The 15,976-nt window shown below is 50.7% G+C and overlaps 1 protein-coding gene across 4 annotated transcripts in view; it reads left to right on the plus strand.

Annotated features, from left to right (window-relative positions):
- Positions 1-15,976, plus strand: part of Rasgrf1 (Ras protein specific guanine nucleotide releasing factor 1) — a 111,049-nt gene that overhangs the window by 46,654 nt on the left and 48,419 nt on the right. For all 4 annotated transcript variants that reach the window (XM_076576814.1, XM_076576813.1, XM_076576816.1 and 1 more), the window contains exons 6-10: positions 6,056-6,135; positions 8,907-9,100; positions 9,531-9,640; positions 13,165-13,283; positions 14,992-15,152. In XM_076576814.1, the coding sequence (XP_076432929.1) occupies positions 6,056-6,135; positions 8,907-9,100; positions 9,531-9,640; positions 13,165-13,283; positions 14,992-15,152 (664 nt within the window). The remainder of the gene's footprint in view (positions 1-6,055; positions 6,136-8,906; positions 9,101-9,530; positions 9,641-13,164; positions 13,284-14,991; positions 15,153-15,976) is intronic.

Genomic DNA, 15,976 nt, shown 5'->3' on the forward strand with positions numbered 1-15,976 from the left:
CAAATAAACTTTGAATTCAGTGAGAGACCCTGCCCCAATAAATACAGTGGTGAGCAACTGAGGGAGACATCTAACATCAACTTGTCTTCAAACCCATGCAGGCATGCATACACACTTGCACACACTACGTACACACAAAGGTGGGTAGGAGTGGGTGGTTGGATAGATGATAGATAGATAGATAGATAGATAGATAGATAGATAGATAGATAGATAGATAGATAGGTAAATGATAGATAGATAGATAGATAGATAGATAGATAGATAGATAGATAATAGACAGACAGACAGATAGATAGATACACACATACATAGAAAGAACAAAGGTGATAGTATAATGTGATGAAAACATCTAAGACCAAAATCAGCCAGCAGGTCATCAGATCAAAAAGAAAGTCTAGACTCAAACTGAATAATGTATGTGAAAAAAGCCACTGGTACCCTAATTTGAATTGGGCAATTGGCACACCAAACAAAAAGGAAGGTCTCATTCATAGCCTTCTTCTCATATTACACCAAGGCAAGCTCTGGTTAACTATTTTCACATAAAATAAACTGCAGGTGAATATGGATGTAGTGTAGAGCTGGGAAAGGCCTGGTGTCCAAGGTTGAGGCAGAAAGAAAACAGAGAACCTCCCATAATAAAATGGAAGCCACATCATCACCCCTGATAAATCTGAAGTGAATGATGGGGTGCACACATGTCAGACCTGAGTTTGAGAGAATTGTTTCAACTTCCTGAGAGAAAATAGTGAATGAGCATCACTAGGAAGTTCCCAGAATGGAGGCAAATGGTCAATATGCATGGAAAATGTTCAACAAATGTACTAAGCACATGTGTGCTTGTGTGTGACTGTGAGTACACGTATGTGCAGTTAGAGGACAACTCTGGGGTCTGCCTGTCCTCTCCTCCCACCTTGATTGGGGCAGGGTCTCCTAGTTGTTTACTGCCATGGATACCTGTGTCTACCTCCCCACAAGAGTGCTAGGTTTCAGGCATATGCTTTCACATCCAACTTATTTGGGTTCTAAGAATCCAAACTCTGATCACCACAATTACTCAGAAAGCACTTTATCCACAGAGCTAGCTCCGCAAACCAACAGTGGATTTTTTTTTTTAAGTAAATGAAGTCAAGATGAAACCATTGTTTTTTGTTTGGTTTTTTTGTTTGTTTGTTTGTTTGTTTTCTGTTTTCTTTTTTCCTTGGAGGGTGGGAAACAATGGTGATTTCTGGCTTGTAAGGTTAGGATGAAGTTCTCATAGGCCACACTTTGAGGAGGGATGCCTTGTTTTCTGCAGTGTGTTCCTGCCACTGTGCTGAGCAGAAGTGACTGTTCACGATGCAAGGCTTGTGACCACCCTTCACAGAGCATATCCATCAAACAACACAGTTTATGTCTCTCTCATTTTGGTAATTCTTATGGAATTTCAAACTTTATTAGGTTATGATGATCTGTGACCAGTGACCTTTGATATTATGACTTCATTGTTTGGGGTGCCATGAACCTTAAGGTGATGCATTTGATATGATAAATGCCATGTATGTTCTGGCTGCTCCACCAGCTGGCCATTACTCTATCTCTCTGGCCTCCCTCTCCCCGGAGATACAATACTGAAATTGGAACAATAACTCTACAGTGGTCCCTGAGTATGTGAGCGAAGCACAGTCTGAGCATCCAATTTTGAATCAAAAGCAAAAACATCTCTCAGTGCGAAAAGCATGCTGAGAGTTGAATGGCCTGAGAGCCAAGCTGTGAAGATAGCCAAGTTGTGAAGGCAAAGGAAAGGCCTTGAAGAGAATTAAAAGTGCTACTCCAGGGCTGGAGAGATGGCTGGGTGGTTAAGTATTCCTTCAGCTCTTGCAAAGGACCCAAGTTTAATTCCCTGCGCCCCCACCTCAGGTGGTTCCCAATGGCCTGTAACTCTTCTAGCTCCAGGGGATCCTATGCCTCTGGCCTCCTCAGGTGCCTGCACTGATGGGCACATGCCCACACTCAGACACTTAAAATAATACAAATAAATATTTTTATTTAAAAAAAGAAGGTGCTGGTCCAGTAAACACACAAATGCTAAGGAAGCTAGCAGTCCTGTAACTGTTAGAGAGACAATCTGAGCAGTCCAGAAGGAAGCTTTAAAGAAAAAACAAAACCTGGCATTGCCTGAGGCTATGACCTAATTCAGAGTGATGCTCCAACTCTCAACTCTGGGAAAGCTGAGAGGTGAGGAAGCTGTAGAAGCTGCGGAAAGTAATCCTTCTTCCAACGTGGAAAGTAATCATTCCTCCAACATACGGTGCAAGGGGAAGCATCGGGTGCTGATGAGAAACTGGAGTAAGTTGTCCAGATTGCAGAAGATGGATCAGAGATAACCCATGAAGGCAGCTGCATTTCACAGCCAGTCCTCCACGTGGACCAAAGAGCCAGACAGAATGGGCGATTCCATGGAAGATTGTCACAGCTACAGAGAAGTTGGTGCCTGCCTGGCTTCAGAACGTCAACGAATGAGCTGTCTCATTAATGGTTTCGATGTGGAGTCTAAGTCAGCAGTCACTTAAAGTTCAGATTTGCCAAGAACCTGAATCTCCTTCACCTAGCTCTGTGAATGGAGCCAGGCACGTCTATATATGGACATCCATTGCTGAGACCTAATGCTAAGGAAAAACAAAGATTCCTTCCAAAATAGTACCAGTGATTGACAGTGCACCTGGCCACCCCAGAGCTATGATGAAGACGTCCAAAGCCAACATTTATCTCATGCCTGCTAACATGACAATCTGCTCTGCAGCTGGTGCCTGAAGGAGGAATATCAACTTTCAAATCTGGTTGTCTAAATAATATATTTTTGTAAGGCTGCCACAGAGTGGGGATTCTTCTGCAGGAACTGGTCAAAGTTAATTCAAGAGCTTCTGGAAAACACACACCATGGAAGAGCATCCATGAATTCATGGGAAAGGATAAGATATTGATGTTAAAAGGAGTTTGAGAGGGGCGAGTTTAGGAAGGGATCGTTCCAACTCTCACAGCGAACCTGGAGGCGCCCAAGACTTCCACAGAGGGAGTCACCACCCACCAGTGTGGTGGGCACAGCAAAGAACCCGGATCACAAGTGGAGTCTGAAGACGAGACTGAAGGGCTTGAAATCTCGGGATATAAGCAAAGAAGGTGACGTCTTCTGGCAGCTTTCACCCATGGAAACTCTGTGATACTCTAACCCACTGGTTCTTAACCTACGGATCACAACCCCTTTTCTGCTGCATGGCCCTTTCCCTGGGGTTGCCTAAGATCATCAGAAAACACAGATATTTACATTATGATTCATCACAGTAGTAAAATTACAGTTATGAAGTAGCAACAAAAATAATTTTATGATTGGGGGTCACCACAACATGAGGAACTGTATTAAAGGGTCACAGCATTAAGAAGGTTGAGAACCACTGCTCTAAGATGACAAAGGATTTAGAGCACCATGAAAACTTGGCTGGTAGCAGCAGCAATGTCTGAGGTTCTAAGTTTGGAAGCATTCTCCTGGCCCTAAAATATGGAACTGAGAATGCCTGTCCTGCAAAGGAGGGGGTCAGTGGATCTGGGAAACTTCACTGTTGTCTTATTTTAAGAAGTCACCACAGCCACCCCAACCATTTGCAGCCACCTCATTAGTGATGGTCAATGTTGCTGCAAGACCCTCCACCAATAAGACTGGCTTGCTGAAGCATCTTTCAGCAAGGAAATGTTTCTCAGAGTATGTGGACTTTTAAGGCATCATACTTAGGCTAAGGAGATGGCTCGGTGGACAAGAACACTTGCTAATAAGCATGAGGACCTGAATTCAAATCCCTAACACTGGTTAAAAAAAAAAAAAAGTTGACATGGCTGCACAGGCCTTTAACTCCAATGCTGTAGGGGGCAGACTCAAAAGGATTGCCGAGGCTTGCTGGCTGCCAGCCCAGCTCCAGGCTCAGTGAGAGACCCTGCCTCAAAGGAATAAGGCAGAGTGATAAATAAAGTAGGACATTCTCCTATGGCCTCCACACACATGCACATGGGCTCATGCTCTGACACACACAGGTGTGCATATAACAAATACACACCATACATACACACACAGACATCGCATTACTGCACATTTAGACTAAAGCGTAGTGGAAATAGAACTTGTAACAAACATTGAGGGTGGAAAACAATTTCATGGCTGGATTAATTAGCTTGTTTGTTTTGCTGTATGGTGTTGATCCACCCCTTGCAATGCCTCCAAGCTGGTTTTACCATCCTTTTTGTGATGTTCCTGGTTTGTTGTTAAACTGGCCTGTGCAGTATTGGGATCTAAGGAGCTTCCTTTCCTTGTGGGTGCATGCCCGGGTGTCTGATGTGTGTCTTCTGGCTGCCTGAAGTGGCTTCCCAGGGACTCTGGCTGCAGCAGCACCCAGTGCCATGTGACTGGATGTAGATACAAGGCTCCCTCAGGAAACTTGAAAGTCTCCAGCCATCTTGCCATCCACTGCAGACCAGGCTTTTTTTTTTTTTCCCCCTATGCATTCTTACGCACCCCAGGCTGGTCTCTTGGTATCCAAGAGTCTTCCCATGTTGAAAACCAATGTTCTTAACCTGGTTTGAGGGTTAACTAGACATTAGACAGAAGCCTGTAAGTGGAGCTTTTCCTCAGCCTGGCTCCCCAGTAAATGACATGGAGACTTATTATTAATTATAAATGTTCAGCTGATAGCTTAGGCTTGTTGCTAACTAGCTCTTACAACTTAAATTAACCCATATTTCTTATCTACGTTCTACCGTCCCTGTATCTGTGCCCTGCAAAGGACCTTTCAGACCTGCTCAGGGCCCTTATCCATGGGCCCTGTTCTACACCTGCTGCTGCTCACTGCTCCCTCCCTTCTTCCCCTGCTCAGGCAGTGTTGACAAAGCAAGACCCCTCAGATTACAAATTGCTAGGAAGGAGAACACATCTAAGCAGAGAACAAAGCCTAGAAAATGGGTTAAAAAAAAAAAGATAAGAACATTCCAGAAAGGGGGAAAGACGGACCTTGTGCTGCCTTTGACTCAGGGGGAAAAGTGGGGCAGTCTCCCTCTCCCTCCGGAATCCTAAATGGAGTGACTCCCCCACCCACCAGGTCTCCTCCTCCATGTTTGAGAATCCCCCCCCACATCTGCTTGTAGTGGGAGCTGGGCAGACAGCTGTGAGCACAGAGAAACCAGAAGGAAGGGTAGGAAGGACAGATGCCCTCAGGAGGGGGCAGCTGCCACCTGTTGCTTAGTTTCTCTTCTGCTATAAACTTGACCTGAGACAGAGGCTTTGGGCTGGGCTGTGGAGCCTGCCACTTGAGAAGAAATGGAAAGGAGGAAGGACACAGGGGAGGGGCCAAGGGAAAGTGACCCCCAGGGAGCCTTCAGGGAGCACGTCTAGCCAGAGCTAGGTTGCCTAGACCGTGCTCCCAGAGTGTGCATCATGGTGACAAAACCCAGAGCTCAGAGTCTTTTAGGCCTCTGGCTTAGACTCCCAAGAATGAAGGCAATAAGAGGGCAGTGGAGATCTGGGCTATGCTAGGCACCCACCGTCTAGCAGGCACCCGAGCAACCCCGTTGTGGTGGGAGACTCTTCACTGCAGCCCATTACACACAGAAGGATGTGGACTCCAGAGATGTCAGGTGACTTGCTGGAGAACACGCAGCTAGCAAAGAGTCCGACACGAGCTTCCTTCTGTGTCTGGGTCCCAAGCCCTGCCATCTCTTCCCACTGACAGTGGCTGGTGTTCGGTAGTCTCCAGGTCCCTCCAGTTCCTTGAGGCAGAGGAAGTAAGGGCAGCAGGGAGGGCTTCTCGTGCACAGCTGCTTGGCTGCTGGCCGCAGCAGCTCTTCTCTGCCATCTCCGTGGGCTGGCATCCCCTGTGCAGAGGGGCTTGCGGGAGGGTTGATGTCCTGCCACTGAAGTTCAGAGTTCCCACTGAGGGCCCCACATTTGGTACGGCACTAATGTGTTCAGTGGGGGTCCTCCCCAGGGAGGTAGGAAGGCCAGGCAGGAGCTCATTGGTGCTTTTTCTTTCAGTGAGACCATCATGTTCCTACATCAGATCTTCTACCAAGGCCTGAAGGCTCGCATCTCCAGCTGGCCCACCCTGGTGCTGGGTGAGTAGCCAGCCCCCTGGGACCCCATCCACGGGGCAGGAGACAACTCTGTCCTTCTAGATCATCGCAGCGAGGCACCCTGTAGACCCCAGAGTCCCTGAGAGGAGAAGAACAACCACTATTTGCTCTTAGGAAAGAATGAGGTCTTTCTCTTTGCATACCCACTTTCCCTTTCAAGAGACAACACACCCACTCAGAAATGTCTCAAACTCCAGAAAAGCAGAAAACACTTAAAATTTCACCTGTCATTCTGTCCCCCAAAGACAATCACCCCAAACACTGTGGTGTTCCGATGCACATTTCCCTACACAGAGGTCCTGGGAGTGAGCATTTTCTTTTCCCATTTTTACATAACTGAAAACTTAGTGAGCTAAACAGTTTGAAGCTTTTTATAGCAGACATTTCATTTGTTTGCTTACATTTGATTATTACATTATGCTGGTTGCTTTGGTTGGTTGGTTGGTTTTTCTTTTTTATTGTTTTGAGGCAGGGTCTCTCTTGTATCCCTAACTGCCCTGGAACTTGCTGTGTAGACCAGGCTGGACTTGAACTGGTAGAGAGAGATATGCCTGCCTCTCCCTCCTGAGTGCTGTGATTGAAGGCGTGCGCCCCCACACCTGGCAATGCCGTTACATTTAGAATACCATTGTAGGTGGAGCATTTTCTTCCTGCCCAGTTTTCTCACGCTGAGTTTTTTTGGTGGCCGTATAATGTCCCGGTGTTCTTAACTATCCGTACCATGATCCAAGCAACCAGCTAGCTCTTCCGATTGGTTCTAAGCTGTTGCAAATTCTTGGGGGCATTTCCATGGGATAGGTTTCCAAAGGTTGAATTACTAGGACAAAGGCTGTGGCTTCATCTCCATTGCCTAGAAAGTAGTGCTGTCGGGTCCCAGGAAGGAGGCACAGCTGCACCCTTACATGGTACCACACCTGTGCCACACTGGCCCCCCTTTTTTCCCCCTGCTTTCTCACATTCTCACTTTGGTAAGGAAAGGTGGACACCAGTGTTCCCTTCACTACAGAGGGGAAGAGTCACTGAGGCCACAGAGTCACAGTCAAAGCCGGACCAGATGTAACTCTCCAAGTCCCCTCCACTCTTGAGATACTTCAAAGACTCTACTTTGTGGGGCAAGGGGGATAATTCTTGTCAGTAAAGTGCTTGCCTCAGACGGATGATGGCCTGAGTGCCGTCCCCAGAAGCCACACAAACAGCTGGACTCAGGAGAGACAGTACTTACAACTCCTGCAGAGGACTCAGGTCTGTCCTCAGCCACCCACATGGAGGCTAACAACTGTCTGTCACTCCAGTTTCCAGGGGAAATCTGATGCCCCCTTCTGGCCACCATGGGTACTGCATGCACATGGTATATTTACATATAGGCAAAACAGGAATGAAAAATGAGGACATGGTTTCTTCCCAGGTAGGGTTGAGAGAAAGTTTTTATCATAGATATAAAGAGAAAACAGACATGTGGAAGGGCTCAGACTGAACCGGGCCATGAGAGGAGAGAGAGGAGGGGAGAGTGAGAGAGGAAGAGGAGAGAGGAAAGAGGAATGGGTCAAGAGAGGAGCCAGGAGCCACCAGACCAAGAGAGCACACAGCCAGAATGGCTGAATTATATAGGAAAGAGAAACGGAGGGAAGGGACATGAATCTCGGGGCCTGGAGACCTTTAGGGTAGGGGCTGGGGTGGGCAGTGGTTAGGGTAGGGGCTGGGGTGGGTGGGCAGTGGTTAGGGTAGGGGCTGGGGTGGGTGGGCAGTGTTTAGGGTAGGGGCTGGGGTGGGCAGTGGTTAGGGTAGGGGCTGGGGTGGGCAGTGGTTAGGGTAGGGGCTGGGGTGGACAGTGGTTAGGGTAGGGGCTGGGGTGGGCAGTGGTTAGGGTAGGGGCTGGGGTGGGCAGTGGTTAGGGTAGGGGCTGGGGTGGACAGTGCTGTGAAGAGTAAAGACTCTGTAATGGGTAGTTGCCTTGCTGGGGGAATCTGCCAGGACAGTGTCCACCATGGAATGTTAATAGGCACCTCAGTTAGCCATTTGTCCCGGTTTCCTTGAGACCTCACAAAACACATCTATAAAGTAAAAATAAATAAACTTTTTTTTTTAAGCTGGACTCAATGGCATGCAGTTATATTCGCAGTCAGTGCTGGGGAGGCAGAGACAGGTGGGCCCCTGGGCTTTCTGGCCAGCCTAATGAGCAAGCCCTGGGTACCAGTAAGAAAACCTTACCTCAGAAAACAAGGCCAATGCCTCCTAAGGGATGACACCAAAGATTGAGCTCTGGCTTTCACATACAAGCCCAGAGAGGTGTGCTGCATGTGCTCACACACACACATGTACCCACACACACACACACACACACACACACACACACACACACACCCTGCCTCTCACAGAGACACTTGGACTTGAAGTAGGGGCTGGCCATACTCCACATGGACCCACCATGAGATCAAAGTGTGATCTATACCAAAGCCGTCTTCTTCGGTTGGAGATGATTCTCAGAGCAGCTCCCCTGGGAGCCACAGCCACCAGGGTATGGGACTCTGCACCATCTCTCTAAACCCCTTCAGTCACAGCTGCCACAAGACAGCCCACCTCTGTGAACCCACTTCTGCTCATGGGTAGGGCATGCGTAACCCCCAAAGAGGGATCTCTCTGGAGTGGGGATTTGAACCCGGCACATAGCTTCTCTGGGTAGGCCAATGGGCCAAAGGCCTGGGGACGTCTAGCCCCAGGGTCCCTCCTGCCTGCTGACCCCACCTGCCCCGCAGCCGACCTGTTCGACATCCTGCTGCCCATGCTCAACATCTACCAGGAGTTCGTCCGCAACCACCAGTACAGCCTCCAGATCCTAGCTCACTGCAAGCAGAACCGGGACTTTGACAAGCTTCTCAAGCAGTACGAGGCCAAGCCAGACTGTGAGGAGCGCACGCTGGAGACCTTCCTCACCTACCCTATGTTCCAGGTGGCTGCCATGACCTTCACGGGAGCAGGCTGGGGCGGGGGCACGGAGGGTTCACCTGGCAGGACACAGTCCCCAACAACCCCGGCAGGTGGAGAGCCAGCTGACCACGCATGTACTTGTCCACTCCAGCAGTGGGGAAGGTGAGGGGGCCGTCCCTGGAGACAGTCCCATGGGGGTCCCTATCTTCCTGGCTCTCCGGGCAGATCAGACGCAGCCTGCTTTCCTCCTCAGCCCGCTGGGTTCAAAGGACCATTCTTGCCTCCTCTGTCTCGCCTTCTGTCTCTCCCTCATTGCCCCACATCTCTCGTCTACCGTCACTGTCTCTACCCGCTTTCCCTGCCCCTCCTTGGCTCCCTGTCCCTCTCTGTCTTTCCACCCATCATCCTTCATCTCTCTGCCTCTGTCCCTCCGTGTCCCCTGCCACTCACAGATCCCCAGGTACATCCTGACACTCCACGAGCTGCTGGCCCACACACCTCATGAGCACGTGGAGCGCAACAGCCTGGACTATGCCAAATCCAAACTAGAGGAACTGTCCAGGTGAGTGCCTGGCCACGGTGCCGAGGGTGGGCAGGGCAGGGCTGAGAATTTCCTCAGGAGGGGGATCTGAAGGAGGGCATAGCCTGCCTCACTTCAAAGAAGTGGGTCCCCTGACTGACCTGTGCAGCTTACACACAGGCCTGGGTGAAGCAGCATGGGCTGGGGGCCGTCCCCAGCAGAGATGGGGTCTGCAGAGCCCTGAGCATTCAACTGGACCCATCACCCTCAAGAGGGAGTTCACAGCAACTTTCCACACCTGTTTCCCCTCTTTTTCAGTCAAACCTGTAGTGAGCCAGGTGTGGTGCTAGACATCTATAATCCCAGTACTCAGAAGGCGGAGGTAGGAAGGTCAGATGTTCAAAGCCAGCCTCTACTCCATGCAAGTTGGAAGCCAACTTAAGCTACATAAGACCTTATTTTTTTTTTAATGTTGTAAACAAAAACAAGGCTGGAGATCTAGCTTAATTGACCGAGTGCTTGCCCAGCATGCATGAAGCTTTGTGATCAATGTCCAGTACTACATAAAACCAGGTATGTTAACCTGTTAACTCCAGCACTTTCGAAAAGGAGGCAGGAGGATCGGAAGTTCAAATTTCAAGGCTACCCTGGAATCCCTGAGACCCTGTCTCAAAAAAAAAACAAGCAAAAACTGTGGTGATAAGAGCTCCCCAAGGCTGGGCGTTCCAGGTGACTAGCCCTTATGTGCCCAGGTTCCCATCAACAGTAGGAAGTGACAGGTGGAGACACTGTGGCCATTTCAGACACTCAAGTCCAGACCTGTCACCTACTCCCCTCTCTGTCCTGCAGTCCAGGGGGTCTTCCTCTGCAAGAGCAGCCACAGGAGGGGGGACCCTTTCACACCCCACTGAGGTTCTGGGGAGGTGGGAAGTGGTCTAGATTGGAACTGGAGCTTAAAGACAGAGTTAGTAGGATTTCCCAATAGGCTGGGTGGGGGAATGAGAACAGACCAGTGATTCCAGACCAGGGTGTGTTAGCAGGTCAAGAGCTTGCCTGGGGATCACATGGAGCTTGACATACCATTAGATACCCAAGTGGAAGAGACGGGAAAGGAGGGCTCTAGAGTCTGGAATGGAGATCGGTCATCAGTTCAGTGACAATCGCAGCGCTATGAGATTGCCCCAGGAGTGACTTCAAACAGGAAGACACCAGAGCCTAGGATTGAGCCTGGGTGGAGGTCACAACAAGAGATGGGCCCTGTGGTCAGACAAAGGGGATTAGGGGTGAGGGGCAGGGAGGCTCAGCTTCCTGAAGCCAGCAAAGGCCGGCCAGGTAGGTCTCAGCTCCAAGCTAGGCAGTAGGACAGGCAGGGGACGGGCTGCCTAGCCTGAGCCTGCTGAGACCCAGCTGAGTTACTGGACATGAGGGAGGACCAGAGAAGGCATAGTATCAAGGTGTGACTGCCGGAGGACAAAGCCAATGGCAGGAGAAAAGGACCCCCTCTGTCTTTCCTGTTCAGGAACCAAATCCTACATGCTCCTCCCTCCCCAGGGGGAAAAGAGCCTAGAATGCCCCCTGAGGTTCTTCATCATTGAGAGACACAGGTCCTGGAGCAAACGGGGGCGCAGTTGACCCGAGAGGCCAAGGTCATTGGCCAAAACCTAGGTATGCATCCTCTGCTTCCTTCCAACACCTGAGCCTTCACCTGAGCCCAGCCCTAAGGGCGCATTGGAGTCTTCTCTCGCCCTCCCTCCATGGAGTCCTGGCAGGACTGAAGCCATCAGATAGCCAAAGTCTGCCCAGGCTAGGCATCATACCTCCTCCATCAGATAGCTCTGCCCAGGCTGGGGACCACACCTCCTTCTCCAGTCAACACCAGCTACTCTATTCTCAGAACTGTACTTCTCCAACACCCCCAGCCGCACTATCTCTAAGGGCCAGGCCTTCGTTTTGTGATAACACAGACCATCAATTCCAGTCCCTCAAGGCCCCTCAAAGACCACCCTAGCCATATGTGCACGTGGGACCCGAACTCCTTCTGAAGCAGACCTTGCACTGTAGGCTGCTCTTGTCACGTCTGCCTGCCACTCTGGAGTCGCCCCTCCGTGCCTTAGTATCAAACATTCCCCAGCAATACTTCACCCTCACCATAAGAAATGCTCTCTCTGCCACCGGCCACTTCTCAGACAGGACCCCATCTCCAGGAACTGGGCTTCTAAGAAACACATTTCTGATCCAGAAAGGGGGAAACTGAGGCTTCTAGAGAATCAAGGCAGTCTAGATGTCCCGGAGAGTTTGAGCTAAAAAGGGAGTCCTAGACCAGGCAAACAGTAAACTGAAAGGCTGATGCTAACCTCTTCTCCAGCATTCTGCACATGGGGAACTGAGGGTCCGATGGCTCCGGGCTTGAGCAGTTTGCTCATCTTAGAGCCCACCCAAGCAGCGTCTGCTTCCCTGAAGTTAAACCATACATGGTCACCAGTCCTGTTGGTGGCATTAACGTAGAATTTCAGAAATTGGCAGAAGCCGGGCTGATGGTGGCGCACACCTTGAATCCTAGCACTTGGGAAGCAGACTGGTGGATCTCTGTGAGTTTGAGGCCAGCCTGGTCTACAGAGAAAGTTCTAGGACAGCCAGGGCTACACAAAGACACCCTGTCTCGAAAAACAAAACAGAACAAAAATCGGCGGAAAAGCGTAAGATGTGATCTTCTTGAAGTGGGTGGGGTTTTCTTCCAGAGCTCTCCCTTTCCCAAAAGTATTCTTTGCTTTCCTAAAAAGCCTGGAAAGCCACCAGGGCAAAAGTGCCAGAGAACCCTTTTTTTCCCCCTCATGCGCCTTTTTTTTTTTTTTTTTTTTCAAAGTAATTAAATGGCACCATCTCCTGGACACTCTGGGAGTTGCAGAAGAGAGAGAGGAACAAATTCTTTTCTCCTCCCAGAAGGCAGGTAGATAGAAGGTGAAGGCCAGTCTTTCTCTGAGCCTACAGAATTGTCAGGGGCTCCCAAATCTGGCCATCGTAGGGCCCATGCAACATTAAAAGTGCATCCATACAAAGATATGGTAGAAATATCTAGGGCATAGCGGTAATGGTAGAGCACTTGAGTTCAAGACCTTGAGTTCAATTCCCAGCAAGGGGGAGAGGACAGCCTGAGGAAAAGAATACAGGGGTAATGAACTTTGCTTGCTGTATGGATGAGAATAGTGTGTCGTGAGACATAAGTAACAAAAAAAAGTGTCTTGGGCTCACATCTCCCTCCTTGGCTGGACCTGCTATCTGTCTTCCAATGTTCAACATTGAAATATGACTGGCCTGCTTCCTAGCTGCCAGTTTCCATTTCAGTTTTTCCTAAAATAAGCACCTGGCTCCTTGGGCTGCCAGGGTATTAAACCAGATGGAGCCTGGGCAGTGTCTTGCATACAACTGGCACTCAATAGATACACATCGCCTTCACCTTCTTAACTACAGGTCCCACCCCCAAGCTTCTCTTCTTAGGTCTGCCCAGAGAGCACAGCATCCCCCTCCCTGGAAGTGGGACAGCATGTCTCTTCCTTTCTGTCTCCCAGGATCATGCATGATGAAGTCAGTGAGACGGAGAACATCCGGAAAAACCTGGCCATCGAGCGCATGATCATCGAGGGCTGTGAGATCCTCCTTGATACCAGCCAGACCTTTGTGCGACAAGGTAGGGCAGCTGCCCTGTGCCCCCATCGAGGGGTCCCTGGAAGAAGGGCAGCACTTGGGGACATCCCCCAGGGAACTTGGCTGCAGCTGTGATTGTGGAGTGTCCTGGGGGTGCAATAGCTCTACACGGAAGCAGGACCTATAGACACACCCGAAGATACTAATGCTTCTCAGTTCCCCTCATGCCAAGGATGAGTCTGCTACCTCGACTGGCCTTGGGCTTTTTATTGCAAGCACTGGCCTGTTCTTTGGGGAGAAAGTGGGAGACAGGATAAGGACAGAGAGTGACTGGCTGTGGGAATGACGGGTGTTGGGAGAGAAGCCTATGCACAGCTGTTCTCACTGAGGTTGGTCTTCTCACCTCTGGCTCCTGCTTACCTTGAGAGTGGGTCTGGAAGGTATGGCTGTTGAACTCCTGACGGCTCAGAGACATCAAAGGTGTGATGCATTTGAAGGCCATCTCATGCAGCTTTCATGTTCTGTGGGAAACTCGGCACTTGCTTGTGTGTCTCAGATGGATCTCTGCCCCCAAAATAGATGTCCAGCATCCCCTCTACCCAGCGCTGGAGTTCTCTAACTAGTAAATAACCTTCTGAGAGGCTCACGCTAGTCTATACCTCAGAATTTGGCCTCTGGGGAGGGCCTGATATCCATTATGTTTCATGATGGTGCCTGGATGTGGCCCCCAAGGCCCTTCCTGGGAGCCACCAGTGACACAGGAAGCCCAGAGACAGCTTTCTCTCTGTCTCCCTGAGTTGCACAAGACATGATCAATGCCAGAAGCATTTTCCTGGAGCTTCTTTCTGCCGTTCTGAAGAAAACCCTGGAAAGAAGCCCCTGCTAGAGTAGGCAGTCGTCCCCCCCCCCCACACACACACACACACACAGACCCAGAAGCTGCTCTATCACCCAGCAGAAGCACTTCCTCCTCTGTGCTGGAGCAGGACCCGGAGCCCCTCCCAGCCCTTCCCACTTTTTAGCCACATAGCCAACACTGACCCCTGCCCTGTGTGCACCAGGTCCCCATAGGGTTCCAAGGTCCCCAGAGAATGGAGCCAACCCCACCCTGCAGAAGAAGACCTGTCACCAGTGGACATCCAAGATGCAGCAGACACAGCGCAGGGCAGGGGAGTCAAGGGAGGGGACTTTCCCGCAGAGGCTAGGCAATGTGGTCTCGGATTGAAGACAGTGGGAAAGGAGCCTGAAGGAGGGCACGTGTTGTGTGGGATGCCCAGAGTAGAGACGGCCAGCAATGGCTTTCTCTTGCAATACACTGAGGATCACATGCTCAGTCTGGGCTCAGAAGTTAAGTGCCGTGATTGATGGGCGATATCTGCTGTGGCCACAGCTATGCAATATATCACGCTAATCCACAAGAGCCCGCCTCCAGCTCCCCGTTTGTTCAGCTTCATTGTTCAGTGACATCTGCAGACCTCAGCCCAGCTCTCCATTTCTTTTAGAGCCCCTTTGCTTGCCAAGACCTTGGTCCCTGGCTGGGAGGTTGTGAGGTCCTGTATAGGGCTCTCCTTACCCCTACCACCTGGTTCTGAGGCTGGGCGGGGGAACAGTAACCAGGGTGTTTGGACTGCCTTGCTCCATGGCCACTTGTAGCCGCGCCCCAACCTCCAAGGCTGGGCCAGAGGGTGGTGTCATTGGTGTCATCTGAGGGCAGGCTCAGAGCCTCCTCACCACCACCCCTGCTCCCACAGGCTCCCTCATCCAGGTGCCCATGTCAGAAAAGGGCAAGATCACCAGGGGGCGCCTGGGATCTCTGTCCCTTAAGAAAGAGGGCGAACGGCAGTGCTTCCTGTTCTCCAAGCACCTCATCATCTGCACCAGAGGCTCTGGAGGGAAACTGCACCTGACCAAGGTAAGGCCATGGGGGAGGAGCGGCAAGGCCCGGGGCTCAGGCGCACAGGCTCCGCCCTCACCACGGGGCTGGAGGTTGATGGTCCAGCAGGGTGCTGAAGCACTTAGGTGGGCCTTTGTGAGTATGTGAGCACACACCTGTATACGCATACACACACACACACACACACACACACACACACACACACACACCTTGGCTAAGCTGAGGGTGGGAATGAGGTGAACACCCCCTGGTATCTCCTACTGAAGAGATAGATCATAGGAACTGGGAAGGTAGTATCAGGCCCCAGAGACTCCCACAGCTGGCCAGGAGTTCTAACGAGCCCTTTAAGGCACAAGTATGAGCATATGATTGTGCAAGTGTGTGTGTGTGTGTGTGTGTGTGTGTGTACACGTGTGGGCCTGTGTGTGTGGTGTGTGGATAGAGGTGTTGGGGAGAGTGGACAGAATGGAGGGTCCCCTTCAGCCTAGGATTAGAGCAACACATAGCATCTTTCCCTGTCATCTCCAGGGATTCTCAGACACCGCCTCCTCGATCACAGGAAGCCTTCCTCAAGTCAGGTGACCCCGGGAGGCTGCTGAACGGTTGTCACCACATGTGCCCTCTTGTAGCACAAGCTCGGCGGCCTGGCTCATGCCAGCAGGTGGAAGGGAAGAAGCATCTCAGACCCCAGGGCGTTGGTTCCTGCTGTGTACTCAACTGCCCAGCCTTCCCTCTTCTCTGGCAAACCGCCTTCGGGTCCTTGAGACCCACCCAAATGCAGCTCTGCTGTAAAGCCTGGGGCACAGGCCAAAACTACTGCTCCCCAACACAACTCACAGCTG

Source organism: Peromyscus maniculatus, chromosome 7 (genome assembly GCF_049852395.1).
Source record: "Peromyscus maniculatus bairdii isolate BWxNUB_F1_BW_parent chromosome 7, HU_Pman_BW_mat_3.1, whole genome shotgun sequence".
NCBI lineage: Eukaryota > Metazoa > Chordata > Mammalia > Rodentia > Cricetidae > Peromyscus > Peromyscus maniculatus.